The sequence below is a fragment of the Nicotiana tomentosiformis genome, chromosome 9 (assembly GCF_000390325.3).
Source record: "Nicotiana tomentosiformis chromosome 9, ASM39032v3, whole genome shotgun sequence".
Taxonomy (NCBI): domain Eukaryota; kingdom Viridiplantae; phylum Streptophyta; class Magnoliopsida; order Solanales; family Solanaceae; genus Nicotiana; species Nicotiana tomentosiformis.
The window spans coordinates 81,737,424-81,762,557 of NC_090820.1; the positions used below are offsets into that span (position 1 = coordinate 81,737,424).

At 40.5% G+C, this 25,134-nt stretch overlaps 1 protein-coding gene across 1 annotated transcript; it reads left to right on the plus strand.

Moving 5' to 3' along the window:
• Window positions 1-648: 648 nt before the first annotated feature.
• On the plus strand, window positions 649-2,189 carry LOC138899092 (uncharacterized). Its single transcript, XM_070185208.1, has 2 exons — window positions 649-776; window positions 1,691-2,189. Exons 1-2 carry the CDS (start codon window positions 649-651, stop codon window positions 2,187-2,189), a joined length of 627 nt encoding a protein of 208 aa, XP_070041309.1.
• Window positions 2,190-25,134: the final 22,945 nt, after the last annotated feature.

Below are 25,134 nucleotides of genomic sequence, written 5' to 3' on the forward strand. Positions count from 1 at the left end.
TATGCCCCGTGAGTCCTTAGTTTATCCTGCTCAGGTATCTACACCGATGGGCGATTCTATTATTGTGGACCATGTGTATCGGTCGTGTGTGGTGACTATTGGGGGATTGGAGACTAGAGTTGATCTCTTATTGCTTAGTATGGTTGATTTAGACGTGATTCTGGGTATGGATTGGTTGCCTCCATGTCATGCTATTCTGGATTGTCACGCTAAGACCATGGCATTGGCGATTCCAGGGTTACCTAGGATCGAGTGGAGAGGTTTTCTAGACTATGTTCCTAGTATGGTGATTTAATATTTGAAGGCCTAACGGATGGTTGGGAAGGGGTGCTTGTCATATTTGGCTTTTGTGAGGGATGTTGGTGCTGATACTCCTAGTACTGATATTGTTTCGGTGGTGCAAGACTTTCCAGATGTGTTTCCTGCATAGCAGTCGGGCATGCCACCCGACAGGGACATTGATTTTGGTATTGACTTGGTGCCGGGCACTCATCCCATTTCTATTCCTTCATACATTATGGCACCAACAAATTTGAACGAGTTGAAAAAGCACCTTTAAGAGCTTGTTGATAAGGGGTTCATTAGGCCTAGTGTGTCGCCTTGGGTGCACCAGTTCTGTTTGTATAGAATAAGGATGGTACTAAATGAATGTACATTGACTACATGCAATTGAACAAGGTTACAATTAAGAACAAGTATCCTTTGCCACACATTGATGAGTTATTTGACCAACTTCAGGGAGTGAAAATGTTCTCTAAGATTGATTTGAGGTCTGGGTAACACCAGTTGAAGATTCGGGACTCGAATATTCTGAATATGGCATTTAGGACACGCTATGGTCACTATGAGTTCCTTGTGTTGTCTTTTGGGCTGACTAATGCCCCAAAAACATTCATGCATCTGATGAACAATGTATTCCAACCATATCTTGATTCGTTTGTCATAGTAGTTATTGATGATATCCTGGTGTACTCATGTAGCCAGGAAAAGCATGCATAACATTTAAGGATTGTACTACAGAGGTTGAGGCAGGAGAAGCTTTATGCCAAGTTCTCTAAGTGTGAGGTTTGGCTCAGTTCAGTGGCGTTCTTGGAGCACGTGGTGTCAAGTGATAGGATTAAGGTGGATTCGAAGAAGATAGAGGCGGTTCATAGTTTTCCAAGACCGTCTCCAGCTACTGAGATTCAGAGTTTTCTTGGCTTGGCCGGATATTAGCGTCCCTTCGTGGAGGGTTTCTCATCCATTGCATCGCTTTTAACCTGCTTGACCTAGAAGGGTGCTCCATTCGGGTGGTCGAATGAGTGTGAGGAGAGATTTCAGAAGATCAAGACTGCCTTGACCACAACTCCAGTTCTAGTTTTGCCTTCAGCATCAGGTTTTTATACAATGTATTGTGATGCTTTTCGGATCAGGATTGGGTATGTCTTGATGCAGGAGGGTGGAGTGATTGCTTATGCCTTACGCCAGTTGAAGCCTCATGAGAAGAACTACCGTGTTCATAATTTGGAGTTGGCAGCCATCGTTCATGCGTTGAAGATTTGGAGGTATTATATCTACGGTGTGTCTTGTGAGTATTTACAAATTATCGGAGTCTTCAGTACTTGTTCAAACAAAAGGATCTAAAATTGAGGCAATGGAGATGGTTGGAGATGCTAAAGGACTATGTTATTACCATTATGTATCATCCCAGGAAGGCCAATGTGGTGGTGGATGCCTTGAATAGGAAGGCAGTGAGTATGGGTAGCCTTCCATTCATTCCTGTTAGTGAGAGACCGTTTGCATCAGATGTTCATGCCTTGGCCAATCAGTTCATGAGGTTATATGTTTCGGAGCCTAGTCGGGTTCTAGCTTGTGTGGTTTCTAGGTATTCCTTATGTGATCGCCTCAGAGAGCATCAGTATGCTAACCCCCATTTGCTTTTCCTTAAGGACATGGTTCATCACGGTGATGCCAAGGAGGTTTATATTGGGGATGATGGGGTGTTGCGGATGCAGGGTCATATTTGTATGTCCAATGTAGATGGATTACGTGAGTTGATTCTTGAGAAGGCCTACAGTTTGCGGTATTCCATTCATCCGGGTGCCGCAAAGATTTATCAGTACTTGAGGCAGCACTATTGGTGGAGGAGGATGAAGAAAGATATAGTGGGGTTTGTAGCCCGGTGCTTAAATTGTCAGCAGATGAAGTAAGACCATCAGAGGCCGAGCGATTTGCTTTAGAGGCTTGAGATCCCGGAGTGGAAATGGGAGCGTATCACCATGCTCACGTACTCAGTGGCACCTGAATTTTGGGGGATTTTGTATTGAGTCACGGTATTTTCTTATCAGTTATTTATGAGATTTTCACTATCAAACTTATTTCCTTATGTTTTAAATTTAATGATGCGTGGTTCTTTGTCAATTGTGGGCTTGCCTAGTATTGCGATAGGTGCCATCATGACATGTGAGATTTTGGGTCGTGACATCAAGTCACAAGCTTTATAAGAGTATTTTGAACATCCATATACAACAATATCTTTAAAAAGGGAAAAAGAGATCGAACTAGATAGAGGGTGACTTTGAGGCCTGCGGACGCCGGCAGGTATACCTTGAAGTCTCCAATTCAAGCTCAACTCGCTGATACATAGGCTGATATAAAGTATCTGGATCTACAGAAAATGATGTGTAGAAGCGTAGCATGAGTACACCATACCGGTACCTAGTATGTATCAAGCCTAACCTCGATAGAGTAGTGACGAGGTCAAGTCAAGACCCTACTGTAATAAATAAGAAAACTGAACATGTTTATGACAATATGATAATGAAAAAAAAATGGAAATGATACAATGAAGAAATATCACAAGAGTAGCTACACTGAACTAAGGCAATCAAGACATCATAGAAGAAAACACATAATAAGGATGCCAAGGAAGCAATGCAACAAAACACAAGTGAGGTAAATAAAAGGTATCAACAAGAATCACTACCAAGGTACCGCCTCGTAGTTTAATTTCAAAAAATCAAATAACAATATTTCCTTATATCACCGCAGGACCCTTGCATTTAGTTTTAAAAATCATTTTCCCGAAATAGTTACCCATGTTTTAGCCCACCTTACCACACCGTGTGGCTTCAAGCAGTTTCCCTACTAGCAAGAAGCGTATCAAGCCCGCCTTATCTCACCGCATGCGTTGCAACCCCAATACTTATAGCATCACATGTGATAAGTGTCACAACATATCATAAATCGCACCTCAAGTGCCCGATACCACAACTTGCCAAAGAGATCAACAATAATAGCGTTTCCACCATAAATAGCACATGGCTCAATCTTAACATGTACAAGAGTTTCAACAATAGCAATAGAAAGTGAACAACTCGACAACAATGGTATTTCAACAAATTTACAACTTTGCCTCAATGAGAATCACGACCTTTATAACTTCAACACCAAATTCAACAATAAGGTATTCCAAGAAATAACAACTTCAACTATGAAGTTTCACAATTTGTCCCCAAATTTTCCAACTCAAATAACTAATTAAATGACGAAAATAACGATGGACTCATGTATAATAGCCAAAACCGAGTTAGAATCACTTACCCCAATGATTTCCTTGAAATTCCCTTGAAAGATCGCCATAAACCGAGCTCTCTAGGTCAAAAGATGAAGAATGAAATTAGACCCTCGAGCACACCCTTTTTCTACCCAGCGATATCCGTTTTTGTGGTCAAATTGTCGCACCTGTGACCCACACCTGCGGAAAAATCCATCGCAAGTGCGGTTCACACTAAGGTCAGGCAATTCCGCTTCTGCGGAAAAGAATGCGTACCTGCGCTTCCCCTCCTTCTAAACCTGGGCGCACCTACGCCTACGGAGGACCTCCGCTTCTGCGACCCCAAGCCTGGCTAGCACCTTTCGCTTCTGCGATGCTTCTCTCGCACTAGTGAGTCTACATCTGCGGCCAATCCCTCCGCAAGTGCGATGACACCAGCAGCTTCAGCAAATCAACTAAGTCCAAAATTTGTCCGATTTCAATCCGATTCACACTCGGGACCGGCGAGACCCGTCTGAATATACAAGCAAGTTCCAAAATACATAACGGACCTACTTGTGGCCAAATATTGCATCAAACAAATTGATTCTATGAATCGCAACCCAATTCAAGCCTATTAAAACTATGAATATCCGACTTCCAAAACTAACGCCAATTCATACCAAAATAACTCTGATTGACCTAAAATTTTGTACACAAGTCATAAATGACATGACAGACATATTCTAACTTCCGGAACCAAAATCAGACCCTGATATCAATAAAGTCAACTCCCGGTCAACCTTCTCAACCTTCCAAACCTTGAACTTTCTAACATTCGCCAATTCAAGCTGAAATGACCTACAAACCTCCAAATCAATATTCGGACATGCTCCTAAGTCCAAAATACCATACGTGGCTATTGGAACCATCAAAACTCTATTTCGGAGTCTTATACACCAAAGTCAAACTACATTCAGCTCTTTTAACTTAAGCTTCCAACTTAGGGACTATGTATCCTATTTCACTCTGAAACTCACCCAAACCAAAACCAAACACCTCCGGCAAGACACATAACCACAATACGACATAGAATAGGCAATAAATAGGGATACGAGGCTAAAATACTTAAAACAACAAGCCAGGTCATTATAGGCGTGCAACCCGATCCACAATAATAATGATAGTAATAAAGCCAAATATGGCCTGGTGGAGTGTGGTGCCCGATACATAATGACACTTTCAACACGGCTCTATGTCCCCCCTCAGTCATCAACCTCTCAAGTCTCAAGGGCTCAAAATATCATTCAACTCAGCCCAACAACTTCACATATGGTAAAGCAATGATAACATGCAATGTAACGATGAATGATGAATGAAGACTGAGATATGATATGTAAATGATGAATCATGACTGAGTGTATAATTACATTTAAATCGAATTACTAAAAACAATGGAAATAGATCATTAGGCCTCAACCAAATAATCACGTAGCCTAAACATGTCTTCTTACCTAATTCGCAGCTCATATAATCTACAAGTAGGGGAAAACACAGATATAACATGATATGATAGCAGAACAAGTTTGGTACTAGACTAAAAGTTAACTTGAATTTTGATTTCCACGGTGCAAGCCCACGAACTCGTAGCCTATCATGCGTATCACCTCAACAAATCACAAATGACATGGTTCTTAGGGATAATTACCCTTTATTTCAAGTTTAGAAATGTTACTTACCTCGAAAAATACAAATCAAATACCGAGCAAGCAAACAATACTCTAGAAATGCTATTTCGCATGTATCAACCTCTGAACGGCTACAAAAAGAAACTCAAAACATCAAATAATACCAAATGAAATAATCCCAAATGATAAAGGTCGAATCTTTAATCAAATACTCAAAGTCAACCAAAAGGTCAAACCCTGGCCCACACATTGGAACCCCGCAAAATACACAAAATCCGATAACCCATTCCATCACGAGTCCAACCATACTAAATGTATTTAATTCTGACTACGGATCGATGTTCAAAACTCAAAACTTCACTCTAGGAAAGTTTAGACAAAAATCCCCAATTTCTCTTTAAAAAGCGAAGATAGATTAATGTAATATAATCAAAAGTGAGTCAAGAATACTTACCCCAATCCATATGGTTAAATTACTCTCCAAAATTGCCCAAAATCGAGCTCCAAATCTCAAAATGTGATAAAATGAACCAACCCTCGAATTTAAATACAATCTGCCTAGCATTTTCGCATTTGTGAAATATTTGCAGCGTCGCTTTTGCGATCAAAATACAATTTTGTGGACTCCACTTACTAGCCAACTCATCGCACCTGCGGAATGATGCCCACTTCTAGGCCATCACAAGTGCGCGCCCATACTCCCATTCTGTGCTTCACCTTGCTTCTGCGTACCCTCATTCTCTTCTGCGCAATCGCATGTGCACCCTCACTTCCGCATCTGCGAAGCTCACAAACTCAGACCCATATCGCTTCTGCAAGCACATGACTGCATTTGTAGCTTTGCACCTGCTCCCAAATCTCTGCAGGTGTGGTCACATCAGAACCCAGCCAAAACTAACATCAACAAACATGATCCCAAATGATCCGAAACACCTCTGAAACTCACCCAAGCCCCTCGGGACCCCGTCCGAACATACCAAGAAGTCACAAAACATAAAATAGACCTAATCAAGACCTCAAATAACACATAACAATATCAAAATCATGAATCGCACCACGATTCGATCTTAATGAACTTTTGAACATTCAACATCCAACACTCGTGCCGAACCATATCAAATCAACTCAGAATAATCTCAAATTTTGCACACAAGTTACAAATGATGTAAGAAACCTATTCCAATTCCCATAATCACAATCTGAACAAGATAACATCGAAGTCAAATCCCGGTCAAACCTTTGAACTTTTCAATGCTTCAAATTGCCAACTTTCGCCAATTATGACCAAAACCTTCTAGAAACACCCAAATGAAAATCCAGGCATACACTCAGGTCCAAAATCATTATACTGACCTAATGGAACCATCAAATATCCGATCTGAGGCCAAATACACAAAAGTCAAACTTGGTCAACTCTTCCAACTTAAAGCATCCTAGTTGAGAATCATTCTTCCAAATCAATCCTGAATCACCTGAAAACCAAAGCCGACGATTCACAAATGTCATAATACAATCATATGAAACTAATTAAGACTTCAAAAAGCTGAACAAAATACAAATGCTCAAAACTACCGATTGGGTCGTTACAGGGTAGCGCGCTGCAACATAGAAGACATGTATATATATATATATATATATATATATATATATATATATATATATATATATATATATATATATATATTTGTGGATCGGGCTACGCACCGCAACGGAGAAGACATATTATATATATGTGTTTGTAGATCGAGTTGTGCGATGCAACAGAGAAGAAGTATTATGGTTATTCTTGCCTATTATTTTCTGTTTTCACATTGCATTGTAAGACTGAGAGGTGGATATATTTCGGGCCCTATGTTATTTGTATTCTAATTTCATTTAGTACGTGCTTATTTGTATCTTTTTCTCGTATTTCTCTTTCCTCTTATCATCTGCACAGGTAAAATATTGAGTAAGTGTTTTTTAACTTAAACCTCATCACTTCTTGACCGAGGTTAGTAAAGATACTTACTAAGTACATGGGGTCAGTTGTACTCATACTGCACTTCTGCACCTTGCGTGCAGATCATAGAGCAACATAGTTGTGGAAGATGAAGCTTGGCATTGAAGACGTTCCAATGTTCTAGATTTAAGTTACCTTTTATTCATGGTGGATTAGGACTTAAATTCTATTTATGTATACTTCAAACATATATTGTATTAATTTCATACGAGCTTTGTAAATCTAAGTCTTAGAGGCTCATGACTTGTACTACCAATCATTGGCTTAGTGTATAGAAATTCAGTTATTTCATTTATTGGTTCTTATTAATTTTATTAGAATTGTGTTAATTGTTATTTGGCTTACCTATCGGGTTGGGTTAGGTGCCAAAATAACTAAGTGGATCTTGGATCATGACAATTGCAAGTTCGGAGATTGAATTCGTGGAGTCGTTGGTTTTTCTCCATTTACAAAATGACTATACGTGGACTTTTTAAGTTTGCATACATTCTCCTATCCTGGGATCACGATTCCCTCAGGCGAGTTAAATAGATCTTTACCTCTAATTCATCATTTAGTAACATCGTTTTAACGTCAATTTGATGTATCACTAAATTATTAATAGTGGCTAAGGCAACAAGAGTTCTATGGTTGCTATTTAGTCATAGGAGAATAAGCATCAAATTAATCAATGCCTTTTATTTGGTTAAACCCACTATAACAAGTCTGGCCTTATATTCTCAACTGTACCATCAAGTCTCAATTTCTTCTTAAATATCCACATGCTACTTATAGGTTAGCAACCTTTAGATAAATCAGACAAGTCCTAGGTGTGATTCGAAATAATAGAGTGTAATTTACTTTTAATGCTCTCTTTCTAAAATTAGCATCTATTGACTTCATTGCTTTATTATAAGTCATAGGTTCTTCTATTAAATAGATAGACACTAATTCATCATTCAGAATATCAATATCAAAATTCTCAGTCAAGAAAGTAACAATAAAGTAAAGACCAAAGGTAGCTTCAACTCTACGTATTTTACTCCTTCTAAATTCATTTTCATGCTTATTAGCAGTAACAATAAATAAGACACAATATTAGAATTAATAAACATAGATGTAAATGCATTATTCAACATATCACAGGCACATTATTTTTCAAAGAAAAAACATGCTCAAAGAATACTACATCTCTATATTCACAAATAGAAGGATCATTCAAAGACATAAATCTATATGTAATACTTTTTAAGCATAACCAATAAAAGTAACATCAAAATTCTTGAATCCTATAATTACTTGTTTAGAATTAGGTAGACCAACCTTAGTCAAACATACTCAAACTTTCAGAAATTTCAAGTTAGGGAAAAACCCTTTTCATAACTCATATGGAGTCTTATCTAACTGCTTATGAGGACTATGTTAAGAACATAACATGCAGATAAAATAGATACCCCCACATGTCGTTAAATGAATCCAAACTCAAAAGTATAGAATTCATCATTTTCTTAAGAATTCGTTTTTTTCGTTCGGTTACACTATTTTGTTGGGATGTATAGAAAGCAATAACTGCATGTATAATACCATTTTTTCACAAAAGGCTTCAAAACTATTAGTACTATATTCACTACCTTTGCCAAACCTAAGTCTCTTGATTTTTCTGTCAAATTAGTTTTTTATTTCGGCCTTGTATTTCAAAAATATACTTCCAGCCTCATCCCTAGACTTAAGAAGATATACCCTAGTGTATGAAATCAACTATGTCTGAATGCACTAGTTAAAGCAATTTTATCTTTCTATTAGTTATATTTTTAAAATATATTTTGGTATATTTTCTTCTACAAAAATTAAACAGTTAAAAATATCATCTATATTTATCGCAAAAATTAATTTTATTTTTCTAAGTCTTTTAATAAAACCAAAATTAACCTACGATACCACAAACTAATAGATTGTAATGACCCGGCTGGTCGTTTTGAGTGTTGTAGTCCCGTTCTCCCATTTACTGATTATTCTATGCTCAATTGTTATTATGTGACTTGTCGGGTAGTTTGTTAGTTCCAGAGATGTTTTGGAATGAATTGGAACACCTAGTCCCAAGGTTGGAAGTTTAGTCCAATAGCTCCGTATGGTAATTTTGGACTTAGGAGTGTGTCCGAATATTGATATGTAAGTCCGTAGGTGATTTTGGCTTGAAATGATGAAAGTTGAAAAATTAGAAGTTTGGAAAGTTGAGAATTTTGATCGATTGTTGACTTTGTGGTTACCAGGCTTGAATCTTAGTTCTGGAAGTTGGAATTTGAAGTTAATCGGAGTTGATTTGATATGTTTCGGCATAGATTATAGAAGTTGGAATTCATTAGTTTTCATTAGGCTTGAATTGGGATGCGATTCTTGTTTTTGATGTTGTTTGATGTGATTTGAGGCCTCAAATAAGTTCGTATCGTATTTTAGGATTTGTTGGAATATTTGGTTGAGGTCACGAGGGCCTTGGGTGGATTTCGGATGGTTAACAAATCGAATTTTAAACTTAAGAAATGGTTGAGGAGTTCTGGAGTGGGTTGAGGGGATGCACAGATGCGAGGTATTTGCCGCACCTACGAAAGCGCTTCGTATGCAGATCCAGGTATTTTCGAGCACAGTAGTTTCTGATTGGGGAGCTTTATCGGTTCGGAGATTATCGAGGTAGCTGCTTTGGCTCCTCCTTTATCTTTTAGTTTTATTTATACTGTTCTACCATCCTAGACAGTGTTTCAGACCATGTTATTGTATAGATGCTCATGTACTCAGTGACACCCGAATTTTGGGAAATATTGTATTGAATCGTGGTATTTTCATACCAATATTTATGAGATTTTTCTCTTGAACTTATATTACTATGTTTTTCCAAGTTTAAAGATGCGTTGTTTATGGTGATTATCGGCTTGCCTAGTATTGCGATAGGCGCCATCATGACATGTGAGATTTGGGTCGTGACAAGTTGGTATCAGAGCCTAGGTTACATAGGTCTCACGAGTCCTGAGAAGGTTTAGTAGAGTCTTGCGGATCAGTACGGAGACATCTGTACTTATCTTCGAGAGGCTGCCAAACCATTAGGAAAAATTCACATTCTTGTATTATTGTCGCGCGAATTTGTTGATTCCGAAAACTAAACTTATGTTATTCTATTCTCTCACATATGGTGAGAACACGTGCTACCAGACCGGGCGGATGGCCATCAGTACCACCAGCTAGGGCAATGAGAGACCGGGGCCGCGGTAGAGGACGAGGTGCAGGTACAGCAGCTAGAGCAACACTTGTAGACCCACCAGTTGCTCCAGCCCAGGAGCAGATTCCAGATGTAGTTGAGCCAGTGGGACCAGCTCAGGCACCAGCTTTGCCCATTGTGATTCCACGCCTTCGGGAGGCTTTGGCCTATATATTGCCTGTCTACACTAGCCTTGCTCAGGCGATTTAAGATCAAGCAGCACCGGGCACTTATCAGGCCAGGGAGGTACTCAGACTCCCACCGCCCATACTCCAGAGAAGGTGGTGCAGGAACTTCATACACCGGGGGTATTACCAGCCCAGCCGGTTGCAGTTGATTAGGCCCAAATAAGTCCCATTATGAGTGATGAGGAGCAGATGATACTAGAGAGATTTGGGAGGCTCAAGCCTCCATCATTCAGTGGGGTTGAGTCAGAGGATGCCCAGGACTTCTTGGATAGGTGCCAGCAAATTCTTAGCACGACGGGTATTCTAGAGACTAGTGGGGTCTCATTTACTACTTTTCAGCTAACGGGGGAAGCTTTCAGATGATGGGGGGACCTATGAGCGGAGCAGTCCACCCTGTGCTGCACCACTTTTATGGCACGATTTCTACGTTCTCTTCTTGGAGAAATTTGTGCCACCGACCCGCAGGGAGGAGTCCGGTAGGCAGTTTGAGCAGCTATGCCAAGAGGTCATGTCTGTCACCCAATACAAGATGATATTTTTAGAGTTGGCTCGTCACGCGGTCTGGTTGGTTCCCATAGAGAAGGAGAGGATTAAGAGGTTCATTTATGGCCTCAACTATGGATTGTGTTTTGTTATGACTCAAGAGAATGTATCAGGCACTATATTCGATGAGCTGGTTGATATTGCTTGGTGGCTAGAGCTGGTCCGTAGTCAGGAGCGTGAGGAGAGGGAGGCTAAGAGTCCTCATGGATTGGGTGGTTTCAGCAATGTTTCTTCTGGGGGTCAGTCCCACCACAACAGGGGTCGTCCTTATAGGCCCGCTGAGATGGCTCGTCTGGTTCATCGTGGCGCATAAGCTAGCCATGGTTCATATAATGCTCACCCGGGTTAGTCATCTCTCAGTGCACTCCCAGTTCAGAGTTCATCTCGTGTTCCATCAATTCAAGGTTCATCTGTGCCAGGCCCCTCTAGTAGTTATTCTTGTTCTCGGGGTCCGCTTCAATACATACCGCCATTGTTAGAGCGGGGGTTGCTTTGAGTGTGAACTCTTTTTTAAGAAGGGGAGGATGTAACGACCTGGCCGGTCGTTTTGACTGTTGTATCCCTGTTCCCCCATTTACTGCTTATTTTATGCTCAATTATTATTATGTAACTTGTCGGGGTAGTTGGTTGGTTCCAGAGATGTTTCGGAATGAATTGGGACAACTAGTCCCAAGGTTGGAAGCTTAAGTTAAAAGAGTTGACCAGATGTTGATTTATGTGTAAACGACTCCAGAATGGAGTTTTGATAGTTCCCATATCTCTGTATGGTGATTTTGGACTTAGGAGTGTGTCAGGATATTGATTTGGAGGTCCGTACGTGATTTTGGCTTGAAATGGCGAAAGTTGGAAATTAGATATTTGGAGAGTTGAGAAGTTTTACCGAGAGTTGACTTTGTGGTTACCGAGCTCGGATTTTTGTTCCGAAAGTAAGAATAGGCCAGTTGTGTTATTTTTGACTTATGTGCAAAATTTGAGGTTAATCGAAGTTAATTTGATAAGATTCGGCATCGATTGTAGAAGTTGGAATTCAGTAGTTTTCATTAGGCTTTAATTGGGATGTGATTCGTGTTTTTATATTGTTTGATGTGATTTGAGGCCTCGACTAAGTTCATATCGTGTTTTAGGACTTGTTGGTATATTTGGTTGAGGTCCCGGGGGCCTCGGGTGGATTTTAGATGGTTAACGGATCGAATTTTGAACTTATGAAATGGCTGAGGAGTTCTATACTAGTGTGATCGCACCTGCGAAGGTCTTCGTCGCAGGTGTGAGGCCGCAAGAGCGTGGATGTCATCGCAGAAGCGGATTTTGGCTGGGCTGAGGGGATGCACAGGTGCGAGGTATTTGCCGCACCTGCGAGAGCACAAATGCAAGAAGGACAGGCTTGTTCCGCATAAGCGGAGCCCACGTCGCATGTGAGACTCCGCAGATGCGGAGTCTGGTCCGCATAAGCGAAGGCAAGGCCTTCAGGGGGAAACTGCAGAAGCAAAATTTGGTCGAAACTGCAGAACTGCAGAAGCGGTTAAATGAACCGCAGGTGCAAGATGTCTGGCAAAGTTATAATGTCGAGGGTTAAGCTATTTTTCTCATTTTTAGACTTTGGAAGCTAGGATTAAGGCGATTTTTGAGAGTGGTTCCGCGTGATTTCTTGAGGTAAGCCATTTTTGATCATTTTTATTTAGTAATATTGATTACTCATTGAATTTCCGACCTAGTTTATATATTTTTATGGTGGAATTTTGGGAGTTTTGGGCTAGGGATTGGAGAGTAAGATTTGGGGATTTGACTGATGATTTGGTGTCGAAATTTGGTAAATTTGGTATGGTTGGACTCGTGGTTGAATGGGTGTTCCAATTTTGCATCTTTTGTTGGATTCCAAGATGTGGGCCTAAGGTTGACTTTTGAGTTGACTTTTTGACCTTTGATTAAGAACTTAGCATTTTCATATGGAATTGATTACTATAGCTTGTGTTTATTATATCGAGTTGTTTGTGTCTAGATTCGAGCCGTTCGGAGGCCGATTTGTGAGGCAAGGGCTTATTGGAGTAGAGATTTTCATGGTTTGAGGTAAGTAACACTTCTAAACTTGGTTCTGAGGGTATAAATCCCTGAATTTACGTGTTATGTGATCGGTGTTGAGGTGACACACATGCTAGTTGACATGCATGTGGGCGTACACCGTAGAAATTGTGACTCAGTCGATTCCGTGGAATTGTGTAGTCATCTTATCTGAATATTATGTACTCTATGTGTTAGAGAATTTGAGTTGTGGTTTATGTTAGAAATCATGTTTAGGCTATGTGATGGTACTACGTTCTTTGCTGTTGAGTTATTTGCTTAAGTTGAATTTATGTACTCAGTCACATACATCATTGCATATCATATCTCAGTCTCTATTATCATATATTTTCACATCATGTGTCATTGATTTGGGCTATTGACATGAGTGTTGTGTTCCCGAGAGACTGGAGAGATTGATGACCGTGTGAGACCGAGGGCCTATTTGTGAGTGATATTGATGGGAGTGGGATGCACGCCGCAGCGGATACAATTGACTCATAATTGGATTAGTCTGCACGTCGCAAAAGGTACTACTGACTCATGATGGGATCGGACTGCACGCCGCAGCAGGTATTATTGATTCATGATATGATCGGGTTACGCGCCGCAGCATGTTTATTAGTGCTTGGGAAAGATCCACCCCTCCGGAGTCTGACATACCAGTAGTGAGCACAGGTACTGTACAGTACTGAGTGACTGAGTGTGATGAGCGAGAATCGAGACAGTCAGATTGAGTACTCGAAGAGTGTGAGTACCTGAAGTTTTCAGTGTGTTGCATCACATATGATATGCATATAGATATAGAGATGTCACATTTCTCATATCATTCATACTTGGCATATTTTATCTGTATTGAGCTTAATTGTTAAACCTGAAAGTATGTCTACATTTCTTGTACTGTGTACGAACATATTATGAGTTTTTTCTGAGATATTATTGTCCTATTTCCTGTCATTCTGTACTGCTAAACTCTGTGTTTGGACTGTATTGGCTGATTTCGTCACTTCTTTTAGCCCAAAGGTTAGTTTTGTTACTTATTGGGTACATTGATCGGCTGTACTCATACTACACTCTGCACTTTGTATGCAGATCTAGGTTTTCCCGGGAATGGTGGTTGCTGATTATGGAGCGTTATCAGTTCGGAATTATCGAGGTAGCTGCTTTGGCATCTGTAGACCTTGACTCTCCTCCTTTATCTTTTAGTTTTATTTATACTGTTCTACCTTTCTAGACAGTGTTTCAGACCATGTTATTGTATAGATACTCATGTACTCAGTGACACCCAAATTTTGGGGGATATTATATTGAGTCGCGGTATTTTTTTACAAGTATTTATGAGATTTTTCTCTTGAACATATATTACTATGTTTTTTCAAGTTTAAAGATGTGTTGCTTATGGTGATTGTTGACTTGCCTAGTATTGAGATAGGTGCCATCACGACACGTGAGATTTGGGTCATGACATAGACTCGGCAATATAAGCCACTACCAAAAAACATCCCATTTCCAACTGAAAAACGGTAGTCGAAAATTTTCAACGAAATCAGTCGGAAATGGGCTAAAATAATATTTTATAATTTTTGTTAATATTTACAACAGATGTGCCGTCTACATCCGTCGCAAAGTTTGGTAGAAAATACCATAAAAGATTTTTTATACATTAGCATCTGAATCGGTCGAAAAAATTAAAAACAAATATAAATTTATGATGGATGCAGTCGCAAATGTTTATTAAAATGAGTTCTGACTTTGTTGACCAGGATTGCGACTGAATCGATCAAAAATGTTAAACGAATTCAATTTTTCCACTAATTCGGTTAAATATTTTTAAACCTCCCCCCCCCCTCCCCCGACCCCTTTCTTTTTTCTTTCTATTTTTTCTTCCCTCTCTCTTTTCTCCATTTCTCTCCCTAGAAAAACCCCTCCCCCAGTAGCTTGGTGCTCCGTCCCCCTGTTCACCGGTGACACTCATCTCACTCTAGCCTCCCTGCCTCCGGCGACACCCCCTCTCTCTCGCGGTCAGTTTCTCTCTCTCTCTCTCTCTCTCTCTCTCTCTCTCTCTCTCTCTCTCTCTCCCTCCCTCATTTTGTATCCCCATAGTTGCTTGTTTGTTGTAGAATATTTGCTAGGTTTGATTAATTTTGTTAGAATAATAGGAATTTCATATTAATTTTGTAGTTGAATCTAGGTTTGAGATTGTTGTCGAAGAATTGGATAGATGTTTGTTTCCATAAATTAATAATTGGGGTTTGGGATTAATTCTTCAAATTCTTAGTTTGTGATCGAATTAGTTCATTTAGATCATTTTTAGTTGGGTTTATATCAAAGCAAGTGAATTAGTGTCAAAGAACTTGAATTAAGTGGTGACTTTTGAAATTGAGGTTATTAGTTCCCTAAGATTGAAACTAAATTCATTTTTGAAATTGAGGTTATTACATATATGTAGTTTTAACAATTACGAAGTTTTTGTATATATGGAATCATATTAACTTTAGAGTTTATTGGATTGGATTTGTAGTACATATAGTTTAAAGCTTTAGTTTAAAATTTATAAAGTTAAGTTTATTGTTGCTTCTTAGTTTATTAATGGAATGATATTAACTTTAAGTTTATTGGTTTGGAATTGTATTAAGTACTTATAGTTTAAAGTCTTAGTTTTATGTTTAAGAAGTTAAGCTTATTGCTGCTTCCTAATTTGTTAATGGATTGATATTAAATTTAAAACTTAATGATTGCTACGTTAAAATGAATTTTGTAGATTTGACAAATTATTAGCCATGTGTGGACTTTATGAACATATAAGAAGCCAGGGTTTCATGGTGCCGAGGATAGCAAATGCGTGGTACTAACATTTTGGGTTGTACGGTGCCTCAGGGAGTTGAAGGAAGGATTTTGCAGAACATGGCATTTCTATGGTCCACTATACGACCGTAGAATCAATCTGCGGACCGCAGATCGGCCGCAGAGTGCAACAGGACTTGAGCCAATTTTGAAGACCATTATGCGGTCCATTATACGGCCGCATAACTATTTCGCGGGCCGCACAATTCATCGCAGAACCGGCATGAAGATTCTCGGAGGGAGATTTCGCAGCGAGTTATGCGGCCAAATAACCATTCTGCGGGCCGCATAACGGCCGCAGACATGACCAGGCCTGCCCAGTGTTTGGGGTCATTTTTGCGGTCCCTTTTCGGACCGCATACTCGTTTTGCGGTCCGGTCTGCGACCGCAGACCCGGTTTCGTAAGCTTAAATTTTGGAAATTTTCACCCGATCCCATTTTTATAAAAAGAATTTGGTGGTTATTTTAGAAGGTTCAAACTGTTATTTTAGAGAGAGGAAAGTGCTCTAGAGTGAGAGGAGGAAATCCCTAAGCTTTTCTTCATCAATCGTTGCTCAAGTCTTGGACAATTCACTAGGAAAAACTTGCAAACTTATCTTCTAAAGAGATAAGGTTCTAGCTCTAGTCTTCAATTTCGAGTTTGGGGTAGAATATTGGTAATGGGGAGTGTGATTCTTGAGTATGAGAGCATTATTTATGCATGCATGTATCAACAAGGTTTGTGGGAAGGTTGTTGAGCTCAAATGGGTAAACACTGGGTTGTGGGATGAAGGAATCCACCATAGAAGAACCTTGAAACCTATGCACACCTAGTGCTTGATAAAATGCTTAAATGAGCTAAACTCGTGAATATCTTCCTAATTATGGTTCAATGTTGCTATGTCTCTAAATAGATTGAAGTTACTAGGATTTTCGGAATGTTGTAATAATTTAAGGAAAGCTCAAAGCGAGGTATGTTGGCAAAACTTCTCTCTTAGAATGGTATCCCATGATGTTCTCGTAAGTCTCAAGTATGATGGCCAATTTCTTATTTTCATGTCCCGAGTTATTCGTTATAAATTTAACTATTCCGAATGAACTTTGTGTCAAAAGATATATGTTCAAAATGTGTTCTGAATGCTCTTATCTATTGTGTTATCCTTCGGTAATGTATTCAAATGTGACCAATATGTCGAAATATTACAAATTCAATCATGTTTTAATTGCAGGTTAATTTGTCAAATTGTAGAGGAAAACTCAATGTGCCTAAGTCTCTTATTTGCTCATATGTGCACTTAAAGTCTTGATTAGAAATGCCTTATTGTTGATAATCCATGATGAATTTTAAAAGTGAAAGGGGTGAGCATGAAAATATGAAATACGACCAACGTGCCAAGAAATATATTACACTTGTGGCTACTAGTTCCAATGAAAAGAAAAGATGTGTAAAAGATTGTGAAATGAGCTGAAAATCCTATATATATCATAAACATTTTGGGAGTATCGTTAGTCATAGAGGAAGGGTTGGTTGAAATAACCCAACCCCGAAAATACACGTGTCAGTGTAGGATTGATTGAGGGGTAAATCCACTAAATGATGTGTTGAGAATATTCCCCTTAAATGGGATGAGATTGATGTGTTGAGATTGTTTTCCCTTAATTGGGATGAGAGAATTGCTAGCGGAATGTGATGTCGATCCAAATGGCATTGTGGTGAGACGGCCTAGCTGATCGGGTCGAGATCGGACGCCATGCCACGCATATGGTGGTGATTGTGATTGTGATTGGATGTATTTGGGTGAGACGGCCTAGCCGATCGGGCTGTGATCGGACTCTGTGCTAAAGTCACGGTGGTATATCGGCACTTTAAAGATCTCTCAACCTAAAATATGGAAATTTACTTGAAACCTTATCTTGCTCCTAACTTGATGTTTTGGTATTGTTTGAGGCTTCCACTAATGCTATGATTGTTTCTCCTTGTATTGTTACTCGTTCTATTGAGAGGGTGTTTAGTCTTACATACTAGTACTATTCCATATGTACTAACGTCCCTTTTGCCGGGGGCGCTGCATCTTTAATGGATGTAGGTGGTTCCACAACATTGATCAGTGATAGCGGTACACCCTCTTCCCAGTTGACTTGGTGAGCCCCACTTCATTTCGGGGTCGTGTACCTTTTGTTCCTTGCGTATTATGTTTTGAGGTATAGTCGGGGTCTTGTTGCAGGCACTATCATAGTACTCTTTTGTATCCGTTAGAGGCTCCGTAGATATAGTGTGGGTTGTATGTTGTTGATGGGAAAGTCAAACTAAAATGTTGGATTTGTATCACATGTTCCACTTCAAACTATGAATGTGTAGTGTATTTGAGAACTATAAATGAAGTAACTAATGGTAATAAATGGGAATGCAACTTCACTTTATTCATGGGTAAGTTTGGGTAGAAATCATCTAGCAGGTTTGCTTGACGGGGTTATCTTAGTTGAGTACCAGTCGCGCTCCCCGAGGTCTGGCATGACAGAGATAAATGTAAGATTTTGAGTGTTAATGAATTTTAATTTAAAATAATTTAATACATTAATTAAAGTATGTTGGGAAATAATAAGTAAATTTCAAAAATGAACCTTCGAATTGGCGTAAACTATTAATAACTTTAAATAAACTAAGTGATTATAAATATCTTATAAATTTCAAGTTTTATTCTTTGACTAGATGGAATTTGGGCATCGTAGATGGATGTACAATAGGAATCATCTGAATCGTACGGATTGCAGGATGAATTTATAGAAGGGGTTGGTGCCTTTATTGCTAAAAGAAATATACTTGATGATTTCCTTATTGAAGGGACGATTAGGTGCCCTATGTGAAATGCAAGTTTGTTAAGTTATTGTGACCAGATATTGTTACTTTTCATCTGTATAAGAAGGGTTTTATGAAAGATTATTATGTCTGGTCTCTTCATGAGGATAGCCATGCTAGTGTAGATGATACTGATTTTTAGAATTCTTTTGGTGGTGAAGAAGATAGTCCCATTGTAACGACCTGGACATTTATTGAGTATTATAGACCCGTTTCCCAATTTACTGCTTATTCTATGCTCAAATGTTGTTATGTGACTTGTCGGGGTGGTTGGTTTGGTTCCGGGGATGTTTCGGAATGAGATGGGACACTTAGTCCCAAGGTTGGAAGCCGAAGTTGAAATAGTTGACCGAATGTTGACTTATGTGTATATGACTCCAGAATGGAGTTTTGATGGTTCTGATTTCCTTATTCGTGATCACGTAGGAAGGTTCGCTATCGCAAAGGCTTAATTGGGCAACAAGTGGAATTGCTCTATACGATCACGAGAAATGGTCTGCGATCGCAGAGCTTTGGTTGTTCATGCATCGCGAACCTGTGTATTAGGTCGTGTCCGCGAAGAAGGAAGGAGGAGGCTCGGAAGCCCACGTGTTTGTTCTTTGCGATCGCGTGAGGAAGTCTGTGATCGCATGGGTTTATGATTCTGTGAATCGCGTTCGCACCTTGTGTTCTGCATTCGCGAAGAGTACTTTGAGGGAAGCATAATTTTTGTTCTTCGCGATCGTAAGGGACTTTCCGCGATCGCGAAGAGGAGAATCTAGGCAGAATATAAGATTTAAAAAACGAGGGTTAAATTATTATTTCATATTTTGACTTTGGGAACTCGGATTGAGGCAATTCTTGGAGGAATTTTCAAGGAATTGATTGGGGTAAGTGATTCTAAATCGGATTTGGTTAATATACATTAGTCTACCATTGTTTTTACCATTTAATTATTGTTTGGGGTTGGAGAACTTGGGGAAAATTGTAGAAACTTCATAGGCTTTAATTTGAGGATTTGAAGGTCGAGTCGTGATCGGAATTGAGTAATTTTGGTATGGTTAGACTCGTTGTTGAATGGGGTTTCAAATTTTTTTAATTTTGTTAGATTCAGATAGGTGAGCCCGGGGTTGACTTTTTGTCTTTTGTTAAAGAACTTAGTTTTATCATAAGAAATTGATTCCTATAGCTTGTGTTGATTATATTAAGTTGCTTGTGGTTAGATTCGAGTCGTTCGAAGGCCGATTCGTGAGGCAAGGGCTTGTTGGAGTAGGGATTTGCGTAGTTTGAGGTAAGTAACACTTCTAAACTTGGTTTTGAGGGTAGGAATACCTGAAATATGTGTTATGTGGTTGGTGTTGAGGTGACGCACATGCTAGGTGACGAGCGTATGGGCGTGCACCGTAGTAATTGTGACTCGGTTGATTCCGTGGAACTGTGTAGTCATCTAATCTTGCTATTATTCATGTTTACTCCATGCGTTAGAGAATTTGAGTTGTGATTCATGTTAGAGATCATGTCTAGGCTATATGGTTGTCTTGTTGGGACCCACATAGGTCATTCTTTTGTTGTTGAGTTATTTTATTTAATTGCAGTTATGTAATCATTAGCATTCATCGTTTGCATATCATATCTCAGTCTCTATTATCATTTATTATTATATCATGTATTATTGTTTTGGGCTGATTGGCATGAGTGTTGTGAGCCCGAGAGACTGGAGAGATTGATGACTAAGTGAGATCAAGGTCCTAATTGTGAGTGATATTGATAGGATCGAACTGCATGCCGCAGAAAGTTTTATTGATTCATGATGGGATCGGGTTGTACGCCGCAGCAAGTTTTATCGATTCATGATGTGATCGGGTTGTACGCTATAGCAGGCACTATTAATTCATGATGGGATCGGGATGCATGCCGTAATAGGTATTATTGATTCAGGATGGGATCTAGCTGCGCGTCGCAGCAAGTTTATTAGCGCTTGGACAGGACCCGCCCTTCCGGAGTCTGACATACCAGTAGTCAGCGCAGGTACCGTACAATGCTGAGTGATTGAGTGTGATGAGTGAGAGTTGAGACAGTCAGATAGAGTACTCTAAGAGTGGGAGTATGTGAGGCCATTATTGTGATGCATTACATGTGACGTGCACATTCACATGTAGCTATAGATATGTAGCATTCCTCACATCAGTCATACTTGGCGTATTTTATCTGTGTTGAGCTTAAAATGTTAACTTGAAAGCGTGTCTATATTCATGTACTATGTACCAGTTGATAATGAGTTTTCTCTGAGATATTACTATCATTTTTCCTCTCATATTTGTACTGTTATTATCTGGATTTAGATTGTACCTTTCTGAGCTCGTCACTACTTTCAGCCCAAGGTTAGTCCTGTTACTTATTGTATACATTGAGTCGGTTGTACTTATACTACACTCTACACTCGTGTGCCGATCCAGGTACTTATGGACATGGCGGTTGCTAGATGTGGAGCTTCATTTGCTTGAAGACTATTGAGGTAGTTGCCTTGGCGTCCGCAGACCTCGATTCTCCTTCTTTTCAATTTATTTGCATTGTTCTATCCTTCTTGACAGTTGTTTTTAGCAGTTAGACTGTATTGTCATTTAGATGCTCATGTACTTAGTGACACTCGAATTTTGGAGATTTTTTATTGAGTCGTGGTATTCTCTAACATTTATTTATGAGATTTTCACTATTGAGCTTATTTCGTCATGTTATCAATTTAAAGATACGTGGTTATTTGTGATTGTCGGCTTGCCTAGTATTGCAATAGGTGCCATCCCGACATGTGAGATTTTGGGTCGTGACAAGGTGGTATCAAAGCCTAGGTTACATATGGAAACAAAACTTATCGTGTGGATTTGTTGATTCCGGAAACTAAACTTATGTTATTCTATTCTCTTACAGTTTTTGAGGACACGTGCTACCGGATCGGGTGGACAGCCACAGTTCCACCAGCTAAGGCCACAGAAGGCCGGGGCCGAGGTGCAACTCGTACAGCAGCTAGAGCAGCACCTGTAGACCCATCAGTTTCTCCAGCTCGGGAGCAGACTCCAGATATGGTTGAGCCGGTGGTACCATCTCAAGAAGAAGTTGTTCCCATTGTGATTCCAAGCCTTTAGGAGGCTCTGGCCCAGATATTGGCTGTATGCACTAGCCTTGCTCATGTAGTTTTAGTTCAGGCTGCACTGGGCCACTTCTAACACCGGGGGAGGTGCTCAGTCTTTCGCCGCCCGTACTGTAGAGCAGGTGGTTCAGGGACTCTAGACATTGGGTGTACTACCAGCACATCGGGTTACAACTGCTCAGGCCAGGTGGGTCCACCGATGAGTGGGACTGAGTCAGAGGATGCTCAGGACTTCTTAGACAGGTGCCAGCGGATTCTTCGCACGGCTGGTATTCTAGAGACTAGTGTTGTCTTATTTACTATTTTTCAGCTATCGGGGCCAGCTTTCAGATGGTGGGAGGCCTATGAGTTGAGCAGGCCAGTCGAAACTGCACCAATTACATGGCAAGAGTTCTCCGTTCTCTTCTTGGAGAAGTTTGTGCCACCGACCAGAAGGGAGGAGCTGCGTAGGCAGTTTGAGGAGCTATACTAGGAGGGTATGTCCGTGACCTAGTATGAGATGAGATTTTTAGAGTTGGCTCGTCACGCGATCTGGTTGGTTCCCACAGAGAGGGGGAGGATTAGGAGTTTCATTGATGGCCTCAACTATGGACTGCGTTTTTTCATGACTCGGGAGATTACATCAGGTGCTAGGTTCGAATAGGCGGTTGATATTGCCAGGCGGCTAGAGCAGGTCCGTAGTCAGGAGCGTGAGGAGAGGGAGGCAAAATTTCCTCGTGGTTTGGGTGGTTTCAGCGGTGTCTCTACGGGAGGGCAGTCCCACCACAACAGGGGTCGTCCTTATAGGCCCGCTCAGATGGCTCGTCCAGTTCATCATAGTGGATCAGCTAGCCATAGTTCTTCATCTCGTGCTCCATCAGTTTAGGGTTTATCTGTTCCAGGTCCCTCTAGTAGTTATTCTGGCTCTCGGGGTCTGCTTTAGTACCTGCCGCCATTGTCAGAGCGGGGTTGCTTCGAGTGTGGAGAGTTTTGTCATGTGAAGAGGTGTTGTCCCCGTCTTTTGGGAGGTCCAATTCAGTATAGGATTCAGGTTGCGACTTTTGCACCAGTTACTTCACCACACGCTCATCTAGCTCGGGTGGAGCTCAGGCAGCTAGAGGCCACCCTAGAGGGGGAGGCCGATCAGGTGGTGGTCAGGCTCGATGTTATGCTTTCCCTGCCAGGCTAGAGGCCGTTTCTTTATACGCAGTGATTACGGGTATTGTCTCAGTATGCCACAGGGATGCTTCTATAATATTTGACCCTAGTAGTGCGAGACTTTCCGGATGTGTTTCCTGCAAACCTTTCGGGCATGCAACCCGACATGGATATTGATTTTGGTATTGACATGGTGCCAGACACTCAGCCATTTCTATTCCTATGTATCGTATGGCACCAGCAGAGTTGAAAAAATTGAAAGAGCAGCTTCAGGAGCTTCTTGATAAGGGGTTCATTAGGTCTAGTCTGTCGTCTTGGGGTGCACCGGTTCTATTTGTGAAGAAGGATGGTATTATGTGGATGTGCATCGACTATAGGTAGTTGAACAAAGTTACAATTAAGAACAAGTATCCTTTTCCGCGTATTGATGAATTATTTGACCATTTTCAAGGAGCTAGAGTGTTCTCTAAGATTGATTTGAGGTCTGGGTATCACCATTTGATGATTCGGGACTTGGATATTCTAAAGACGGCATTCAGGACCCGCTATGGTCACTATGCGTTCCTTGTGATGTCTTTTGGGCTGACCAATACTCTAGCAACATTCATGCATCTGATGAACAATATATTCTAGCCATATCTTGATTCATTTGTCATAGTATTTATTGATGATATCTTGGTGTACTCATATAGCCAGGAGGAGCATGCACAATATTTGAGGATTGGAGCACAGAGGTTGAGGGAGGAGAAGCTTTATGCCAAGTTCTCCAAGTGTGAGTTTTGGCTCAGTTTGGTGCCATTCTTGGGCATGTGTTGTCCAGTGAGAGGATTAAGGTGGATTCGAAGAAGATATAGGTGGTTCAAAGTTGGCCCAGACCATCTTCAGCTACTGAGATTCGGAGTATTCTCAGCTTGACCAGATATTATCGCCGCTTCATATAGGGTTTCTATTCCATTGCAGCGCCTCTGACCAGCTTGACCCAGAAAGGTGCTCCATTCAGGTGGTCGGATGATTCTGATGAGAGATTTTAGAAGCTCAAGACTGCCTTGACCATAGCTCCAGTTCTAGTTTTGCCTTCAACATCGGGTTCTTATACAGTGTATTGTGATGCTTCTCGGATTGGTGATGATCGTGTCTTGATGCAAGAGGGTAGATTGATTGCTTATGCTTCACGCCATTTAAAGCCTCATGAGAAGAACTACCCTATTCATGATTTAGAGTTGGCAGCCATCGTCCATGCATTGAAGATTTAGAGGCATTATCTCTATGGCGTGTCTTTTGAGGTATTTATAGATCACCGGAATCTTCAGCACTTGTTCAAGCAAAAGGATCTAAATTTGAGGCAGTGGAGATGGTTGGAGTTGCTAAAAGACTATGATATTACCATTTTGTATCATCCAGGGAAGGTCAATATGGTGGACGATGCCTTGAGTAGGAAAGAGGTGAGTATAGGTAGCCTTGCATTTATTCCTGTTGGTGAGAGACCGTTTGCATCAGCTATTCAGGCCTTGGCCAATCAGTTTGTGAGGTTAGATGTTTTGGAGCCTAGTCGGGTTCCAGCTTGTGTGGTTTCTCGGTCTTCCTTATATGATTGCATCAGAGAGCGTCAGTATGATGACCCCCATTTACTTGTTCTTAAGGATACAGTTCAGCACGGTGATGCCAAGGAGGTTTCTATTGGGGATGATGGGGTGTTGCGGATGCAAGGTCGGATTTGCGTGCCCAATATAGATGGGTTATGTGAGTTGATTCTAGAGGAGGCCCACAGTTCATGGTATTCCATTCATCCGGGTGCCGCAAAGATGTACCAGGACTTGAGGCAACATTATTGGTGGAGGAGGATGAAGAAAGACATAGTGGGGATTTGTAGCTCGGTGCTTGAATTGTCAGCAGGATAAGTACGAGCATCAGAGGCCGGGCGGATTGCTTTAGAGGTTTGAGATTCCGGAGTGGAAATGGGAGCGTATCACCATGGACTTC